Here is a 14,552-nt window from a genome sequence, read left to right as displayed (position 1 = left end):
TAGCGGCATATAAAGAGGCCAGCATAAACAGTTAGTACATATAGTTTATATATATAGCTGTAAGTGTATAGCAGCTAACATATATAGCTTTCATTCTTAGACTCTCTCTCGTATGGCCATGTGTATGGGCACATCGTAAAGCATGTAGAGCAAACAATTGGCCACGTGTCCTAGAAACTGTTGATAATTATGCAAACGCTGCTTGAACTCCTGCCACAGTGGCAATATGCCATTCTTTCTGCCACTTTCACTGGGCGTATCTATGTTAATTTCTTGCTCCAGCATTGTACGATTCACATAGGTGTACATATAGGAAGCCGGACGTTGACCAATGGTTGTGACATCGTGCGTAACATTACTCTCCAAGCCAATGCTCTTGCCAGCCGTTAGAAAATATTCCTCCTGCTCATTGGCGCTCTTGTAGCGCACATTGCCCTCGAGTATGGTGAGCGTGCAATTGAACAGCTCGGGCGCTATAAAGTTGCTAAGCGTGAGTCCCGGAAAATCTGCTACGAACACCACATCCGAATAGTTATTCCAAGCCAGTACTTCATCAGCTATAGTCTTCAGCTTGGGACGCATGTGATTCAATTCATTAAGCAGCGGCAGCGACCAGGGCGTGCGTGTAAACGGCGACCAGGGCGCCTGCAACAAGTCCACGCGTGGATCAAATGTGCGCTGTTGGAAGCGTCGATTCATGGAGCACCAGATGTCAAAGTAAATGGATATATTGGCACTGCCCAAAGGACTCTTTGCCGGCTGCTTCAACTTATCCTCCAGTAAATTGCGCTCTATGCACTGGGCATACTGCTTGGCCATGTCTGCATATTTAGTCCAGCGATCGTATTCCGTAAAGGCATACGGATTCAAATGATGCACCTGCTGATTGTCATTGTCCACGACCTTTATAGAAGTCAGCACAGTGTCGTACGAGTGCACCATCATGTCCCAGGAGTAACCATAAAGACCATTTGTCCAATTGTTATAACCTTTGGTTATAAAATGCGAATAAGGCATAAACAATTGCAAAGCGCAATAAGTTAAAATTAAACAGCAGCGTAACTGTGCCTTATAGCCTGCTGCTGACTGCACTGCAGACGTAGCTGCTGCACTTGCTCCAGACTTCCTTAGGCGTCGTGGCCAGTCAAAGCCAAAGAAGAGTGGCACTTCCGCCAGACAGACCCATGGAAACATGCCTGTAAGACCAAAATTCATTTTTAAATAAAGTTTATATTATACACTATAAATTTTAATAAAATATAAACTTTAAAGTAAACTATTCTTAATACATTTAATTTAGGTAAGTGACTCACCTATGGAAAACAGTCGGGAGTTCATTAAATGGAAGCTAATCATAAATGGCGTAACCCACCATCTTGTCTTCTCACAGGTCATAAAGAAAGCAATAGTTAAATCAAAAATGGCCGTAAACCAGTGTATAATTAATAGATCAATAAGCTCTGCATCCAGCAATTGACGGAAAGGCGCAAAGATCCAATGATGGCTCAACGAGGACATGGCGTAACCTGAAAGCCACTCCGGCGAGAACTTCTTCAAGCCCGCATACATATAGAGTATAAAGAACTGGAATTTAATAAGAAAATAATTCCAGTAGGGCACTGGCTGACGCAGCGCTGGATTTAGCCAACAGTCCAAGGAGCTGCAGAGTAAAATTAAGTATTTATTTATAGACTTTAGCTTATAATTTGTAAGCGCGTACCAATAGCAATTAGCTTGCGTAAAGAGCAGCATGCTGCCTGTAAGTCCAAACAAATAGCTATGATTGTTCCACGCCGGCTTGTCCAGCAGAAAGATATACCAATAGCAAAGCACAAAGCTCGTGCAGCTCAAGCGAAAGCGATAGCCCAGCATTATGCCCAAGGCGCCCAGCCACAGCAGCAGATAGACGCAGCCCATTGAGGGATAATCCAGCGCACGCATTCCATTAAAAAGCGGAAAATGACAGTGTTGTGGTTCACCAAAGCGCACATCCAGCTGCCCGCCGCCGCGTTCCTCGGCTATGTCGATTAACATGGCAGCGCCAAAGAGCATGCGAAAGATGCCCAACGCAGCGCCATCTACTGGTCGTTCCAGCCAGCTTGTAACACTTTGCAAACTCTTAAAAGTCTGCAAATCGTAGCCAAAGCAGAGCTTAAAGAGCTGAGCGCGTGCGCTTAACAGTTGCGTGGGCAGCGCTTCGCTTTTCTCTTTGTTAGGGCTGCTCTCTTCTGCAGTGAGCGCTACGCTCTCTTTGGGCGCCTCAGTGGCGGCCGATGTGCTAAGCTGCTTGCGCTTAGCATTGGTCATCGTGCTGATTTATGTAAATGGGAATTGCATTAGAATTCTTAGCTTAAGATTCTCAACTAGTTTAAGCGCTGCATATGCATAAATACTAATTAAAACTCCAAAAACAAAAAAGTTCGTAATTTAAAGTGCAAGTGTTTAGTAGTGAGTGGAGTGCAGTGAAGTGAACAGTGAAATTACCTTCAAAAGAAGTGAATATGAAAATCATGGAAAATATTTCTTCACATTTGATGAGAGTGATGATCAGAAATCCTAGAAAATATTTCTACACATTTTTATAGATGGTGAGCTATTTTCATTTTATTTCAGCTCTTTTATATTCATAAGTGCCTGCAATTTCCATTACTGCTCTGAACAATTAATTTCACCCAACATAAAACTATGGTTCGATTTTCTTTGGTTTTGTTGTAGAATTTATTGAAAAAGTTGACATAAATACATGCATGCATATTGCTGTATACTAAATATATGTATATATAATATGTGTGTTTTTGTTTTAATAATATACTTGTCTTATTTGGTTTATCGTTTTTTGGTCTACGCTTTATCACATCTCCCACATTGCTTGACTAAGCCAAGGCTCGTAGCATTTATAAAAATCTACACGCGTGAAAGAGGCTGTAGACCAATTGAGAAATAAATATTGCTGACATTTTAGTATTTTTGTTGTTGTATGTGTGTGTGTATATATGTGTTTGTGTAGCGATTGCTTTTATTCGCGTACAAAAAATACTTTAATTACGAAATATATATTTATGCTATGTATGTATAATCTTGCCTTGTTTATTTTCTCTCAAAATACATGAGTCGGGTCTTATATTGCAAGCTGCATATGAAGAAAGAATACTGCCAACTATTTTAATTATGTTTGAAAAATCTTGTTGAACAGGTTCACTAGCTTTAATGCATATAGTTTATATTTTTAAAGTTTATTTTTTTTTGCTTTTGTGAATAAGTTTTGCATAAGTTTGCAAAATTTTCTAAATTTTTTTGAGAACAAGCTTTGAAAATGCCTCACACTACGCATACGAATACAATATTAGCTGAATATATAGATTACGTTTAGTTAATGTTGCGGTTTTGTCTAAACAAAATAAATAACTGACTTAAAGAAAAATTAAAAAGAAATCTGTAGGTGCTTTGCTTAAATATTTTTAAATATGTATGTAGCTTTTTTTTGGTATTGTTTAAATATTTGTTACTGTTTAATTTAAATACGACAGTATATGTGACTAATATATTTTTGTCTTGAAATTTACTTTGATTTCTTTTAGCTTCAACACATATTTAACTCTCTTGCTTTGGTTTTTGAACAGGACTGCAAAACAGCTGCCGAGAATTCAGAATGTTTTCAACTTGAAACCTCTACGAAATCTTTTGATTAATTAAAAAAAGTTTCGAAACTGTAAGTTACTAATTTTTTGCAGCCCTGGCTTGTGATTTACATATATAGACGCAACGCTAAAATATTTTAAAATGCATTTTCAAAGTTAACGCGTTAAGTACATTTAAGTGTAGTATTTTGTTCATTGCTGTTTGTTGTTAATTTAAGCAATTGAAAGTTTCTCAAGTTGTCAGTGTTGTGCTTGTTTGTTATCCAAGCCTAAAAACATTATCGAATGACAAAAAACAAAATTATTAACCGGTAAGCCAGCCCTCTCAATACACCACGCCATCGACTACACCCCCACTCAAGGCAGTGTTGAGTTTCGCTGCGCACTCTCAGTGGCGCACTCTGTCGCTCTCTCGCGCTCTCAGTTAGATGCGATTCTGGTTGAGCTGAGAGCGTGGTGTAAATGGACTAACCATAACCCCACTGGGCCAGATAGCCTCATTGAAGAGCTCATTGAAACGATAGTCCGGTATGGAAATTTTAAACTTGCAATAGCTCAGCTGCGATAAATTTGCATCGTTCTTCACCAGCTTGGTGCACTTGACCAGATTCTTATTGATCTTTAGCTCCTCGGCCAGATGCTCGATAATGTCATCCTCGCTCGTATTGGTGGCAAATTTTCCCACTTGCACCCAACGTCCATAATCACAGACCACTTGCAATCGATCCGAATTGCAATTGTTGCCCACAACAATTAGATTATTTTGCAGTTGATGCTTCTTGCCGTCAAGTTGGTTGACGGGCTGATTGCCAAATTGAAAGTACTGTTGGTACATGCGTCCCTGAATCTGGTTGACGCCGCTGCACACTTTGTTCATCTTCTCCTCAATGCTATGCAGCTTGGCGCTCAGTGCCTTGGGGGATTGATTCCGGCACTCATCACAGTTGAATGATATCATGGGATTTTGTTGTATTAAATCAAACATGGCATCGTCTATGTTCACACAGGTGCGATGGAACTTTTTTAGGCAATCGTCCGAATTGCATATAATGATTGCCTCCTTTGAGTTGATTGATTTTTTGCATTTCTGGCAAGGTTCGGCCATGTTTGCTCAGTTTTTGCTACTGTTAGTTACACTTGCTTGCTTGCGGGGGAGAGCAATGGACGAGAATGTCAAACGAATAAAAATACACACTCACACACAGAAGTATTTAGATACGCACACACACACACATAAGCAGAAAGACCCACCGACAGACAGACAGGCAGGCAGGTAGGCAAACGTTTTGTATGTGGTTTTTGTTGTTATTTATTGCTTAGAATACTTTATTTTATTTTATTTATTCTTGTTGGTATCGGTTATCGACGTTTTAGTTCAACGTTGAACTCGCTGTGGGTGTGTGTGTGAGTGTGTGAAATTTATTGAAAATTGTGGGCGAAAAGAGAAACGCGTCGACGACTTTTGCGAACCGCACGACTCGAAGTTAGCTGTTCAACTGAGAAGGAACAGCGCCGCATAGAGTAGACGAACCCTTAGATAAAGCTAAGCGAAGCAATTCACCTCGCGCACAACCCCCCCACACCCCCAACCAAGCGCTTTGAGCAACTGTTATTTTATATAGGGGTTGCTTTTTTATGCTTATCAACAGTCTGTGCTTTTTTATGATTGCTTGCCACCAGTATTTGTGCCTGCCATATGATTTTCATTTTGCTTGCCAAACCAGTATATTCTTTTATTTTTAATGCATTTTCAAAAGGGTGGCGGCGCACATTGCAGTCAGTGTTGGTAAATGCAATTAAAGCTGCGCTTAATTAAGTTTAAATTTGCGTGCATTCATTTTGCACAAAGGAAAACACTAGTCAATTGAAAGTAGTACTTAGCACTTATAAACAATTCTTAATTGTTTAACCTTTTTAGTGACTGTTTCAAACTCATAATAATATTTAAAAAATTATAATAATTTATATATAAGTACTTATTTGCTTAACGCTTGTTAAGCCTCTTTCTGCTTAATTCTTTTGTTTTGTTAAGTATGCTTTCATTTTTCAGAACAAAAACTACTTGAATTAATAACAATGTGCATAATTCAAGCAACAAAAGCGGCCTTTGTGCTTATTATAATTATCTTCTACTGAATTTGTTGCTTTTATATACATTTATATCAAATTAAAACACCCAAGCTGCCAATTGACTCCCACATGAGCTTTAATTAATCAAATTTCAACACACTCTGCTGCGCTTTCTGCATAAAATATAATTCAATGACGAAAACATAAACAAAAACAGTTGAGGCTTACCTGTTTACAATATAATTATACTCGATTTAAATTAAAGAGCGTTTGCGTTTGCACTAAGCTTCAGAGTTTGAGCAAATTTTAGGCTATTTATTTATTTTTTTTTTTTGGCAACAGTTTGCAGCATGCAACAAAAATAAGTACGCCTAACTGAAACTGTCACAGAACTTGGCAGTCAAGTCAAAAAGACAAGAGCACGAAGGACACGCAATCAACACGTTCCAGCAACTGAGACTCGATGCGCAATGCTCTGTCTTATTTATATGAGCAGATGAGATGCGCTCAGCAGCAGCCAGAAAGTCAAAAGAAGAGCAACATGGAGTGAGAGAGAGAGAGAGAGAGAGAGAGTGGGTGTTTGGCGGCTGTAAGTCGGCACAGGTGGACACGAGCTTGACGACTGCGGGGGCGTGGTGGGTGGTACACTATTTGCGCATGTCCTTGTGTTAACAACTGCGAGCAAGGCGTTAAATAAATATATATGTGCCTTGAATATTGCTGCCAGGTGGAAAGGCAGAAAATAACTGCAAATAGTCCTTAACAGCTGCGCCGTTGACTCGAGCTGGGACGACAGCTGTTTGCCAGCATTGGAGGCGTCCTCTAATTGGGTTTCATTAGGTGGTGGGCAGGCGCGCACGGGCCACGGGCCACGTTCCGATTTGCGGCCACATTTCCCGTTTCCGTTTCGTTTTAGCCTTTGCTTTGGCTTTGCACTCGCCTTGTTAGCGCGTCAATAGATTTTAATCAGGTGTGGCAAGCATAGCAAACAGGCGCCGGCCTTAGTGCTGCCTGCCACATGCCACACATCCTCCTTGCCCGCTCTCTGGCTGCAACTGATTTAAATATCTGCTTGTTTAGCGCTTTATTATTATTAGTGCGTCCGTGTGCTTGTTACCTCTGGATATTTATGTATGCAATAGGCAACTAGCAACAGGCAACAGGCACGTGTGTATGCGAGCTTATCCTGTCGTTATCCTGGTCTCTGATAAAGTGCGCAGTTTGTCTGCCTTTTGTTTGCCCAGCTGTGCATTTAATTTTGGCAACTATAGCGAGTTTGAGTGGGAGAGGAAGTTTGCCCATAAAATAGACTTGTTAACTATTTATAGGCACTCTTTGCTGTCAGTTTTCTTGGAACTTACTTGTGTTATTATTAGCACGCTATTTAGAGAGAGAGAGAGAGTGAAAGTTAATGAAGGCGTAGCTTAAATTAGTTTGCAGTCTTTACTTTGCAGTTGTGTATCAATTGCTTTAAACTTAAAATTTCAATATTATGCGTAGCACAACGTACGCTACATAAATTTGCAGCCCTTTAAGGTCGCTTTGGCATGCAAAGCATAAACTAAGTCAACTGATAAATAAGTTAGATACCCAGCTTTGATTTATAAGAGAGCTGGTCACTTAACTACAAATAAACGTGGGAGAAGTTGCAGCTGCAGCTTTTGCTGTTGTTTGTAAACTCTTTGCTACCCTTCACTTTGCATTTGTTATTAACCTTTGTCCATACCATAACATTTAATATCGTTTCTTTGCATGCATGCAAATTCTTCTTCAGTTGCGCAACTTTGCGCGACTTGCAATTATTTTCATGTGATACGTGGCGTATGTGTAACAAGCCTCTTGAGGCCAAAATCCCAAACACAAAAATTCAAACACAAATCAACGTAAAACTTACAGCTGACAGTTCAACGTCTCATTTACGCATATAAAAGTCGTAGAGTGGCAGCTAAAGCTAAATGCGACAATTTCAAGTTCAAATTCAATACAATTTAAGCATAGCACTCATACGCCCCGTATGACGACCTTCCGACAATTAAACAAACAATGTGGCAGGCAACCAATTATGGCGCGTAGCAAGCAAGCACCAGCTGCAGCAGCAGCGGCAACAACAAACATTGTTTTTGGATTTTGGCTATTGAAATGCGCGTGCCACACACACGCACCACAGGTTGACAGAGCAGCAGCAACAACAACAAGTATAACAAAAAAAAAGTGTTAAATGGTGTCGACAATTTGTTGACGAGTGCATCAATGGAGTAAGTGCAGTGTGAGAAAAGTATCAATTAAAGTTATAAAATGTACTAATAAACTAAATTTTTAATTTCATTCTAAAACATTGCAGCTTGCACGAGAAAATTGCTTGGCTTAACTAAAAATTGGTAAGTAAATCGATCTTACACATTTAACTTGACTAACTCACTTATTTCTTGCAGTGCTTTAGCAATTTCTAGGCCTGTGCATCACCAAATGCAATGCCTTTAATTGTAGAACTGGGGCAGCAGTCGCCGCAGCAGCTCATCCCTAAACAGGGTGTTGTAGCTCGCGTGGCGCAGCTCAGTTGAGCGGGTCAAGCTGACATTGACACTGATACGGGAGCGTTTTCAGCTAACAATGCGAACTTCTCAACGTATAAATATGCGACGCATGCGCCGTAGTTTGTCACACAGCGAAACGCGTTCAAACGTGCGCGTTAAAGACAGAAACTAGAGCAGGCGCAACTGAAACAACAGCAGGAGCTTAAAGGAGCAGCATGACGAGTCCAACGCTGTGCTTGCTGCTGACGTTGGTGGTGGCCACGCAAGCAGCCACACATGTAAACATATCCATAGCACAGCAGCCAGCTACAAATCCGGCCGATGTGAGCTATGTTGATGGTTCCGCTGGCGAACTGCGTGCAGGACCGCAGCAACACTTTGAGCGGCTGCAGGAGCGACCAGCACAACAGCAGCAGATGCAACAGCAACAACAGACACAGCAGCAACAGATGCCCATGCAGCAGCAGCAGCAGCAGCAACAATCAGCACAGGTGGCGCCACAGCAAAATTTGTCGCCGCGTCAGGGTTTGGGCTTGCAGCCTGTGTCCATGAATACGGGACGCATGCCACAGCGTCGTCGCCAGCATAACAGACGCCCCTCGTTGCAGCAGCTGCCGCCACATAGTGGACAATTCAGACAGCGCAGTCAGCAGCATCGTCAGAATCAGGAATTTGAGCGTTATATACAATCCTATCATAGTCATGGACCCTCCGTGGAAACAGTGAGTGCAACAACAAGCGCATAAGCACTTTTTTAATTTATATTCCTTTGCTTGCAGGTATATGAATCCTCAAATCCCACGCCGCAACGCTACACGCAGTCTGGCTCCAGCTCAAGCTCTAGCGTCAGCTCAAGCAACTTGGCTGCTGCCTCGCCAGCTGATGATGTTGTGTCCATTGGTGCTGGCAGTGGCGCCAGCAAATCCGCGCAGCTGCGCATGTTTGAACGCCAAGTGGCGGCGCCTGTAGCTCAGAGCGCCAATGTGGAGCAAGCGCAGGACAGCAAACCCATTTATGAAGCGCCTGCACCATCGCCTAGTTCGGCAGCAACTTCAAGCGTCAGCGTGTCCAGCGGCTCCAGCAGCTCAGCAGGCGGCGCACCAGCTGTTGCTGAATCCTCTTTCAACATTGATCAATCGTACAATCGTCCTAGCTATGAGCCCAACAGCTACAACTATGAGGATGCGCAGGAGTCAGACTACCAAGATCAATATCCACCCGCTGTAGATGAAAACGCTGGTAGCTATGATGACTACTCGGATCAGAACAATGGTTACTTGCCGCCAGCACGTGGTTATGGAGCGCATGCGCCACCACGCCCACTGGTGACCAAGACCATTCAGATTGCGCAGCCCGCTTTGAAGGCCAAGAAGTACGAAGTGCGTCATCCGGCCATACAAAAGGAGTTCTATGACATTGAGGAGCGTGTGGTCATCAAGCCCGCTGGCACTTTGGTTGTGGAGCTGGATCATCCTGTAGCTAAAATACCCAAGGGAGAGACACTGCTGCCGCTAGGACATCCACATCCTGCTGTGGCCGCTGCCTACAGCAACAATGGTCAAGTGGAAACACAAAACTACAACAACAATGAGTATAGACCACAGGTCTCGCCAGCCAAGGAGCAGTCTCAGGTCACCACCATTGGCTCCAGCGTAACCACTATGCCCAGCTATGAAACAGCGCCCAAACAAGAATTTGTGGAGCAACAGCTGCAGTCTCAAGATGTGCCCGATGCGCCACAGGAAGACACACTCAGCGCCAGCGATAGCCAAGGCAATCAGTATCAGATTAACAAGAAGCACTTGTCGCCCAAGATGTTGACACGCCAGGAGCCCGACTACGGACGCAGTGAGGCCAGCTTCCCAGCTGTGTCTGCCCAGCGTGGCTATCAACGCAACAGCTACAATCGCCAGGCCTATCAGCCAGCCAGCAATGATGACTACTTCAGTGGCGAGTACTTGCCCAATGCCAATGCAGCCAATATGGAATCAAAGCCAGCGCGTCTGGAGCAGCAGCCGCCACGCCCACAAATCATCAAGCATGAGCATAATTTGCATTTGCCGCCCTCGCAGCATAATATCTATTTGGGACGCAGTCGCCAGCCACCACCAAAGGAACTGGAGCTGCCCGCACATGTAGCTGAGGTCAAGCCTTATCTGCGCCAGCATGTTGGTCCAACTGTTGTCTATGGCAAGGCCACAGCGCGTGCAATGCCAGCGGCAACTAGAAGCTATAACTATGCCCAAAGCTCACATCAGCGCAGTCCTTTGGCTGAGGAGCTAGAATACAGCGCGCCCTACTCACGCATGCGTATGGAGCCCATGGAACATCATCAGCAGCAGCATCATCACTCCGCGCGTCTGCAGGAGTCACCCAAAATGATGGTGGAGCAGGAGCAAAAGTCAGCTGCCAAGGCGCAAATACATTTGCAAATTCCACATGAACACGACAAGGATCAGTCTATTGTAGCTACAGCTACCATAAGTCCTGCGCCCGCCAAGCCCGACTGTGACCAACTGCAGCAGACGCAGACACAAATGAATGTTTCTCCGGCACGTCTGCGCCAGCATCAACATCAACATTTCCAGCGTCTGGTCGAGGCACCCACTTCAGTTGCGCCCACCACCCAGGCCACGCCTACGCCCACACAGCAGGCATTGGATGTGGATGTCTCGTTGAACGGCGCCGCTGGCCATCTCAATCGTCACCTGCAGCCCAATGAGCGTGTCATCTCTGCCACCGCTGCGCCTACAGATGCCGCCGCCACCAGAGAAACTTTCCACACGCGCCGCATTGTAGTCAATCATCCATTCCAGACGGTGCGCGAGGTTGTCGAGCATGAGCCCATCACCAACTATCATCACATTCAAGTGAATGAGCCCGCTTCACCGCAGCTTTACCATCAGGCCGCTTACTATCAGCAGCCGCTGCAGACGCATGGCAATCTGGTCGTAGTGCACCAGACTACCCCACCTTATGGACCAGTTTTTGGTTAGACGCATCAGACGCTCCGATTAGTTGTAGACCTGGATTTGTTTAGTGGACAACGATTTAGCATTTTTTATATATAATTTAAAATTATTAAGCATTCCATTTTGGTGGTAGGGCCCTTACCATGATCTGTTTGTTGTAGACGTAATACCTGTATTTTAGACCTAGCCCTTATTTGTAAGCCCAGTTTTACTTGCCAAGCAATAAAATGCATTCAAAAATGCTACGAAAATAAATTAAAATTGTTTATACCAATCAGCTTTTGATTGGTAGCATTCAGCTTTTAGTGGCGCGCTGCTGCTCAGCTCAAAGCTGGCTGATATGGCTTGTCCCTCGCGTTTTCTATTGAAACCAGCGAGCGCCATTTTTCCAGGCCTGAGCACGCAAAATTTTGGCAAAAATCACAAAATGCTTATTTACTCAGGAACTACAAGGACTACAAGGATGTCCTTTACCCAGCCGATAGTCCTCTTAACTGCGCATCGTTTGGCACTAATTTCGTCCTGATCCTGCAAAGGATTCCAGAGTTACAGCCACTTTTCTGTATAGGAAAAAAGCTCCGCTTTTCTCCGCTCCTGTAAGGACATTCGTCCTGTGAGTGGTATATTCTGAAAGGTATCACTGAGCACTATTTTAGCACCAAAGGACATCCTTATAGTCCTTTTAGTTTCCGAGAAAAGGAGCATTTTGTGTTTTTTGGCCAATTTTTGCGACCTCTTAGTCGCATTTTTTTCAATAATATTTTTGGTGCAATTTTGAAAATTCTTGAATGCAGATCGATGTATTTGATGCCCAGGAATTCAAAAATATATGTCCTTTTTATATGCGAAGGATACTTATGGAGCAGGAGCTTAAAAAGTAATTTAAATTGGCTATAGCAGTTACACTGGGGATTTAAATGTAATTTGACCAGTTAATAATTCACAACAATTGATTTTTACATATAGAATAATATATATTTATTGTTTTTGTTTTTTACGAAAATTATATTTAAGAATAAGTATACAACGAACAAACTTACAGTTACATTTTATAATGCAATTAAAACATTGACTTTATATAATAATAATAATAATTGTTTATACTTTTTTCTTACTCATTTCGCTTGAAGACACATTTTAAAAATACATTTTTGCGTTTTTAGTTTATTTCATACAGCATTTGTTTTGTTTTTATCGAATTTTTGTGGGTTAAATATTAAATATTTATGTATATATAAAAAATACAAAAACAATTGACGACAATTGTTTACAAATTTTGCTTGTTAAGTTAGAAGCCGGAAGGTTGGCGGGTGCAAGGCTGTCACTGAACATTACTGTGGCGGCGTTTGACTGTTGCGGCGTTTATCCTTCTCCTTCTCCTTGTCGCCCTTGCGTCCAAATATGCGGAACATGCCGCTGCGACGCTCATCCTTGCTCTTGCTGCTGCCCTTGACACCGGAGACCGAGGAAATGGACTGGGCTTCGCTCTCGCTGGAACTTTCCGCAGAGACGCGTGTAAAGCTGATGGAGTCGGGTTGCAGCGAGACGGGACGATTGCCTTCAAAGCGACTGTTGCCCCAACCTACAGAAAAGCAAAAGAAGACAAGTATAAATATAAAATAGTACAAATAAATAAAGCGTATGTTGTTTGAAGCGCATGCATAACATAAGAAGACATAAAATGTTAAGGTGTTAACATAAAAATGTTAAAAGTGTGCATGCAGCTAGCTTGATTAAGTAAAGAGCGAAGAGATAAATTTTGTAGAATACTTTGCAAACTGTTGCGTAGATAAGAACGACGCGATAGTTTCACCGTTTTAACAATTGTTGTTTCTGTTTATAGTATAAAGTTAACATGCCATGCCAAAGATAGAAAGAGAAGATAAAAGGCTCAAGTTAAGTTAAGAAACAGTCAAGCCTTATAGCTAAGTTATAGTTTATATATGTAGTAGTAGAGTAGAGGCGAGTTGATCTAGCATGCTCATGGACGTATGTATGTATGTAATGATGTATGTATATGTAGCTAACCACCGTTTCCATCGTTAAGACCCATGTAGCTTGGATTACTGATGGCATTGTTATGTTCAACATAGCTGGATGATGATGATTTGGTGGATGACGTGGGTGAGCTCGTTAAATGCCAAACCGTGCGACTGCTTGTCGCTTGCTGTTGTTGCTGATGTGTGGTTGTTGTTGTTATCGTTGTTGTTGAATTGTTGCTTATCGTAGTTGCAATTGTTGTTGTTTTTGTTGAGCTTTTTTGCATAATATTACCATTGCCATTGCTGCTCGCTGTGCTGCTCGAATAGCTAATGGTGCGCTTGTTGGGCGAATTGTTGTTACTGCTGCTGTGTCCATTGTTGTTGTAGCTGTTGTTGGGCGACTGTATCTCCATCTCTATAAACTTGCGCGTTGTATCAAAGCGTCCAGCGCCATGCGCAGGCGGCACACGCTGTGGTGATCCACCCATTAACTGTTGCTGTTGTTGTCTAATCACGTTGTTGTTGTAGTAATCGGGTGATTGCTGATTGGCAACAGCATTGAATGCATTGATGCGCTGTTGCACTTGCGCTGTCTGTTGCTGCTGCTGCAGTTGCTGATGATGCTGCTGGCTGCCTACGGGCGGCATGGTGGTGGGCAATGGTGGCGGATTTTCTTTATTTTATTTAATGGATTTACACATTTTACACAAATGATTTGCACATGTTTTTTTTGTTTGTTTGGGTGATAAATAAAAGGTGTATGTCAGTGTATATGTGTGTGTTGTGTGTGAGGAACAAATACAAATAGCTGAAGGCACAGTGACTACAAATTTTGATTGATTATGGCATAACTGAGAGCAAAAGAATTCTAATCAATGAAGCTACAAATGACATAAAACCAATCTAACCTTATATGTATGTCTTATTTTTACAATTACCATAAGTAAGGCTCATTAGACACTTTTTTTCAAACTATTAAAGCTATTCTCCAAATAAGAACATTTTATTTATTTTGCACGTGGTCACGTAGCTTCAGTGCTTCTTTTCTTTTGTAGCTTTTGCTCGTTTTCTAGCTGCAGTCAAAACTAACTGTAAACTGAGCGTAAGCGCTCTCTTAGCAACAAAGCAGCGACGCTTGCATTTAGTCGAAAGAGACGTGCAAGTCAAAACAGCGCCACCTACGTCGTACGATGGGCGCTCTCTAAGCAACCAAAACAGCGACGCTCTGGTCGCAGCAGCTGAGAGCGATCGACTGCATACGCTCTCGCTCTCATAAGCAAGCCTACGGGCTGTTAACACAAGCCTTTGCCTGTCACTCACGTGCTCTGAGCAGCTTGCGCTCTCACCCTCTGTTAT

At 42.7% G+C, this 14,552-nt stretch overlaps 4 protein-coding genes across 11 annotated transcripts in view; 1 reads left to right on the top strand and 3 right to left on the bottom strand.

Annotated features, from left to right (window-relative positions):
• Positions 1-38: 38 nt before the first annotated feature.
• Positions 39-6,171, bottom strand: LOC108599522 (vitamin K-dependent gamma-carboxylase). 2 transcript variants are annotated; one of them, XM_017986395.2, is made up of 4 exons: positions 5,937-6,171; positions 1,721-2,311; positions 1,314-1,660; positions 39-1,196 (listed from the first exon to the last, which is right to left on the bottom strand). In XM_017986395.2, the coding sequence occupies exons 2-4, from the start codon at positions 2,305-2,307 to the stop codon at positions 97-99; spliced, it is 2,034 nt and encodes a 677-aa protein (XP_017841884.1). In that variant the 5' UTR covers positions 2,308-2,311; positions 5,937-6,171; the 3' UTR covers positions 39-96. The 2 variants fall into 2 exon arrangements, with proteins under 2 accessions (XP_017841884.1, XP_017841885.1); XM_017986396.2 differs by lacking the exon at positions 5,937-6,171 and having other exon boundaries at positions 1,721-2,323.
• On the bottom strand, positions 3,483-4,894 carry LOC108599527. The gene has a single exon (XM_017986402.2). The coding sequence runs from the start codon at positions 4,741-4,743 to the stop codon at positions 4,063-4,065; it is 681 nt and encodes a 226-aa protein (XP_017841891.1). The 5' UTR covers positions 4,744-4,894; the 3' UTR covers positions 3,483-4,062.
• A 1,203-nt stretch (positions 6,172-7,374) lies between the features above and the next one.
• On the top strand, positions 7,375-11,483 carry LOC108599529 (mediator of RNA polymerase II transcription subunit 15). 2 transcript variants are annotated; one of them, XM_017986404.2, is made up of 4 exons: positions 7,375-7,963; positions 8,050-8,086; positions 8,141-8,964; positions 9,022-11,483. In XM_017986404.2, the coding sequence occupies exons 3-4, from the start codon at positions 8,458-8,460 to the stop codon at positions 11,236-11,238; spliced, it is 2,724 nt and encodes a 907-aa protein (XP_017841893.1). In that variant the 5' UTR covers positions 7,375-7,963; positions 8,050-8,086; positions 8,141-8,457; the 3' UTR covers positions 11,239-11,483. The 2 variants fall into 2 exon arrangements, with proteins under 2 accessions (XP_017841893.1, XP_017841894.1); XM_017986405.2 differs by lacking the exon at positions 7,375-7,963 and having other exon boundaries at positions 8,034-8,086.
• Positions 11,484-12,416: 933 nt separating this feature from the next.
• The window catches only part of LOC108599734 (spectrin beta chain, non-erythrocytic 5), a 33,342-nt gene continuing 31,206 nt past the window's right edge, over positions 12,417-14,552 (bottom strand). For 3 of the 6 annotated variants that reach the window (XM_017986741.1, XM_017986740.1, XM_017986738.2), the window contains 2 exons: positions 13,489-13,869; positions 12,417-12,796 (listed from right to left, as the gene is read on the bottom strand). In XM_017986741.1, coding sequence (XP_017842230.1) covers positions 12,546-12,796; positions 13,489-13,869 — 632 coding nt within the window. In that variant the 3' untranslated portion in view covers positions 12,417-12,545. Of the gene's footprint in view, positions 12,797-13,242; positions 13,870-14,552 lie in introns of all 6 variants that reach the window. The other 3 variants (XM_017986737.2, XM_033293683.1, XM_017986742.1) reach the window with 3 other exon arrangements.

This window comes from Drosophila busckii, chromosome 3L (genome assembly GCF_011750605.1).
Source record: "Drosophila busckii strain San Diego stock center, stock number 13000-0081.31 chromosome 3L, ASM1175060v1, whole genome shotgun sequence".
Classification (NCBI taxonomy): Eukaryota; Metazoa; Arthropoda; class Insecta; order Diptera; family Drosophilidae; genus Drosophila; species Drosophila busckii.
This window is presented reverse-complemented; position numbering and strand designations above follow the sequence as displayed.

What these genes read in the sequence shown, in the direction of transcription:
- LOC108599529 (XM_017986404.2), top strand. Translation starts at nt 8,458, where the DNA reads ATGACGAGTCCAACGCTGTGCTTGCTGCTGACGTTGGTGGTGGCCACG. An exon ending in ATGGACCCTCCGTGGAAACA is followed by an intron (nt 8,965 to 9,021) that starts GTGAGTGCAACA and finishes CTTTGCTTGCAG; the next exon opens with GTATATGAATCCTCAAATCC.
- LOC108599522 (XM_017986395.2), bottom strand. Translation starts at nt 2,307, where the DNA reads ATGACCAATGCTAAGCGCAAGCAGCTTAGCACATCGGCCGCCACTGAG. An exon ending in ACGCAAGCTAATTGCTATTG is followed by an intron (nt 1,661 to 1,720) that starts GTACGCGCTTAC and finishes TTTACTCTGCAG; the next exon opens with CTCCTTGGACTGTTGGCTAA. An exon ending in CTCCCGACTGTTTTCCATAG is followed by an intron (nt 1,197 to 1,313) that starts GTGAGTCACTTA and finishes TTGGTCTTACAG; the next exon opens with GCATGTTTCCATGGGTCTGT.
- LOC108599527 (XM_017986402.2), bottom strand. Translation starts at nt 4,743, where the DNA reads ATGGCCGAACCTTGCCAGAAATGCAAAAAATCAATCAACTCAAAGGAG.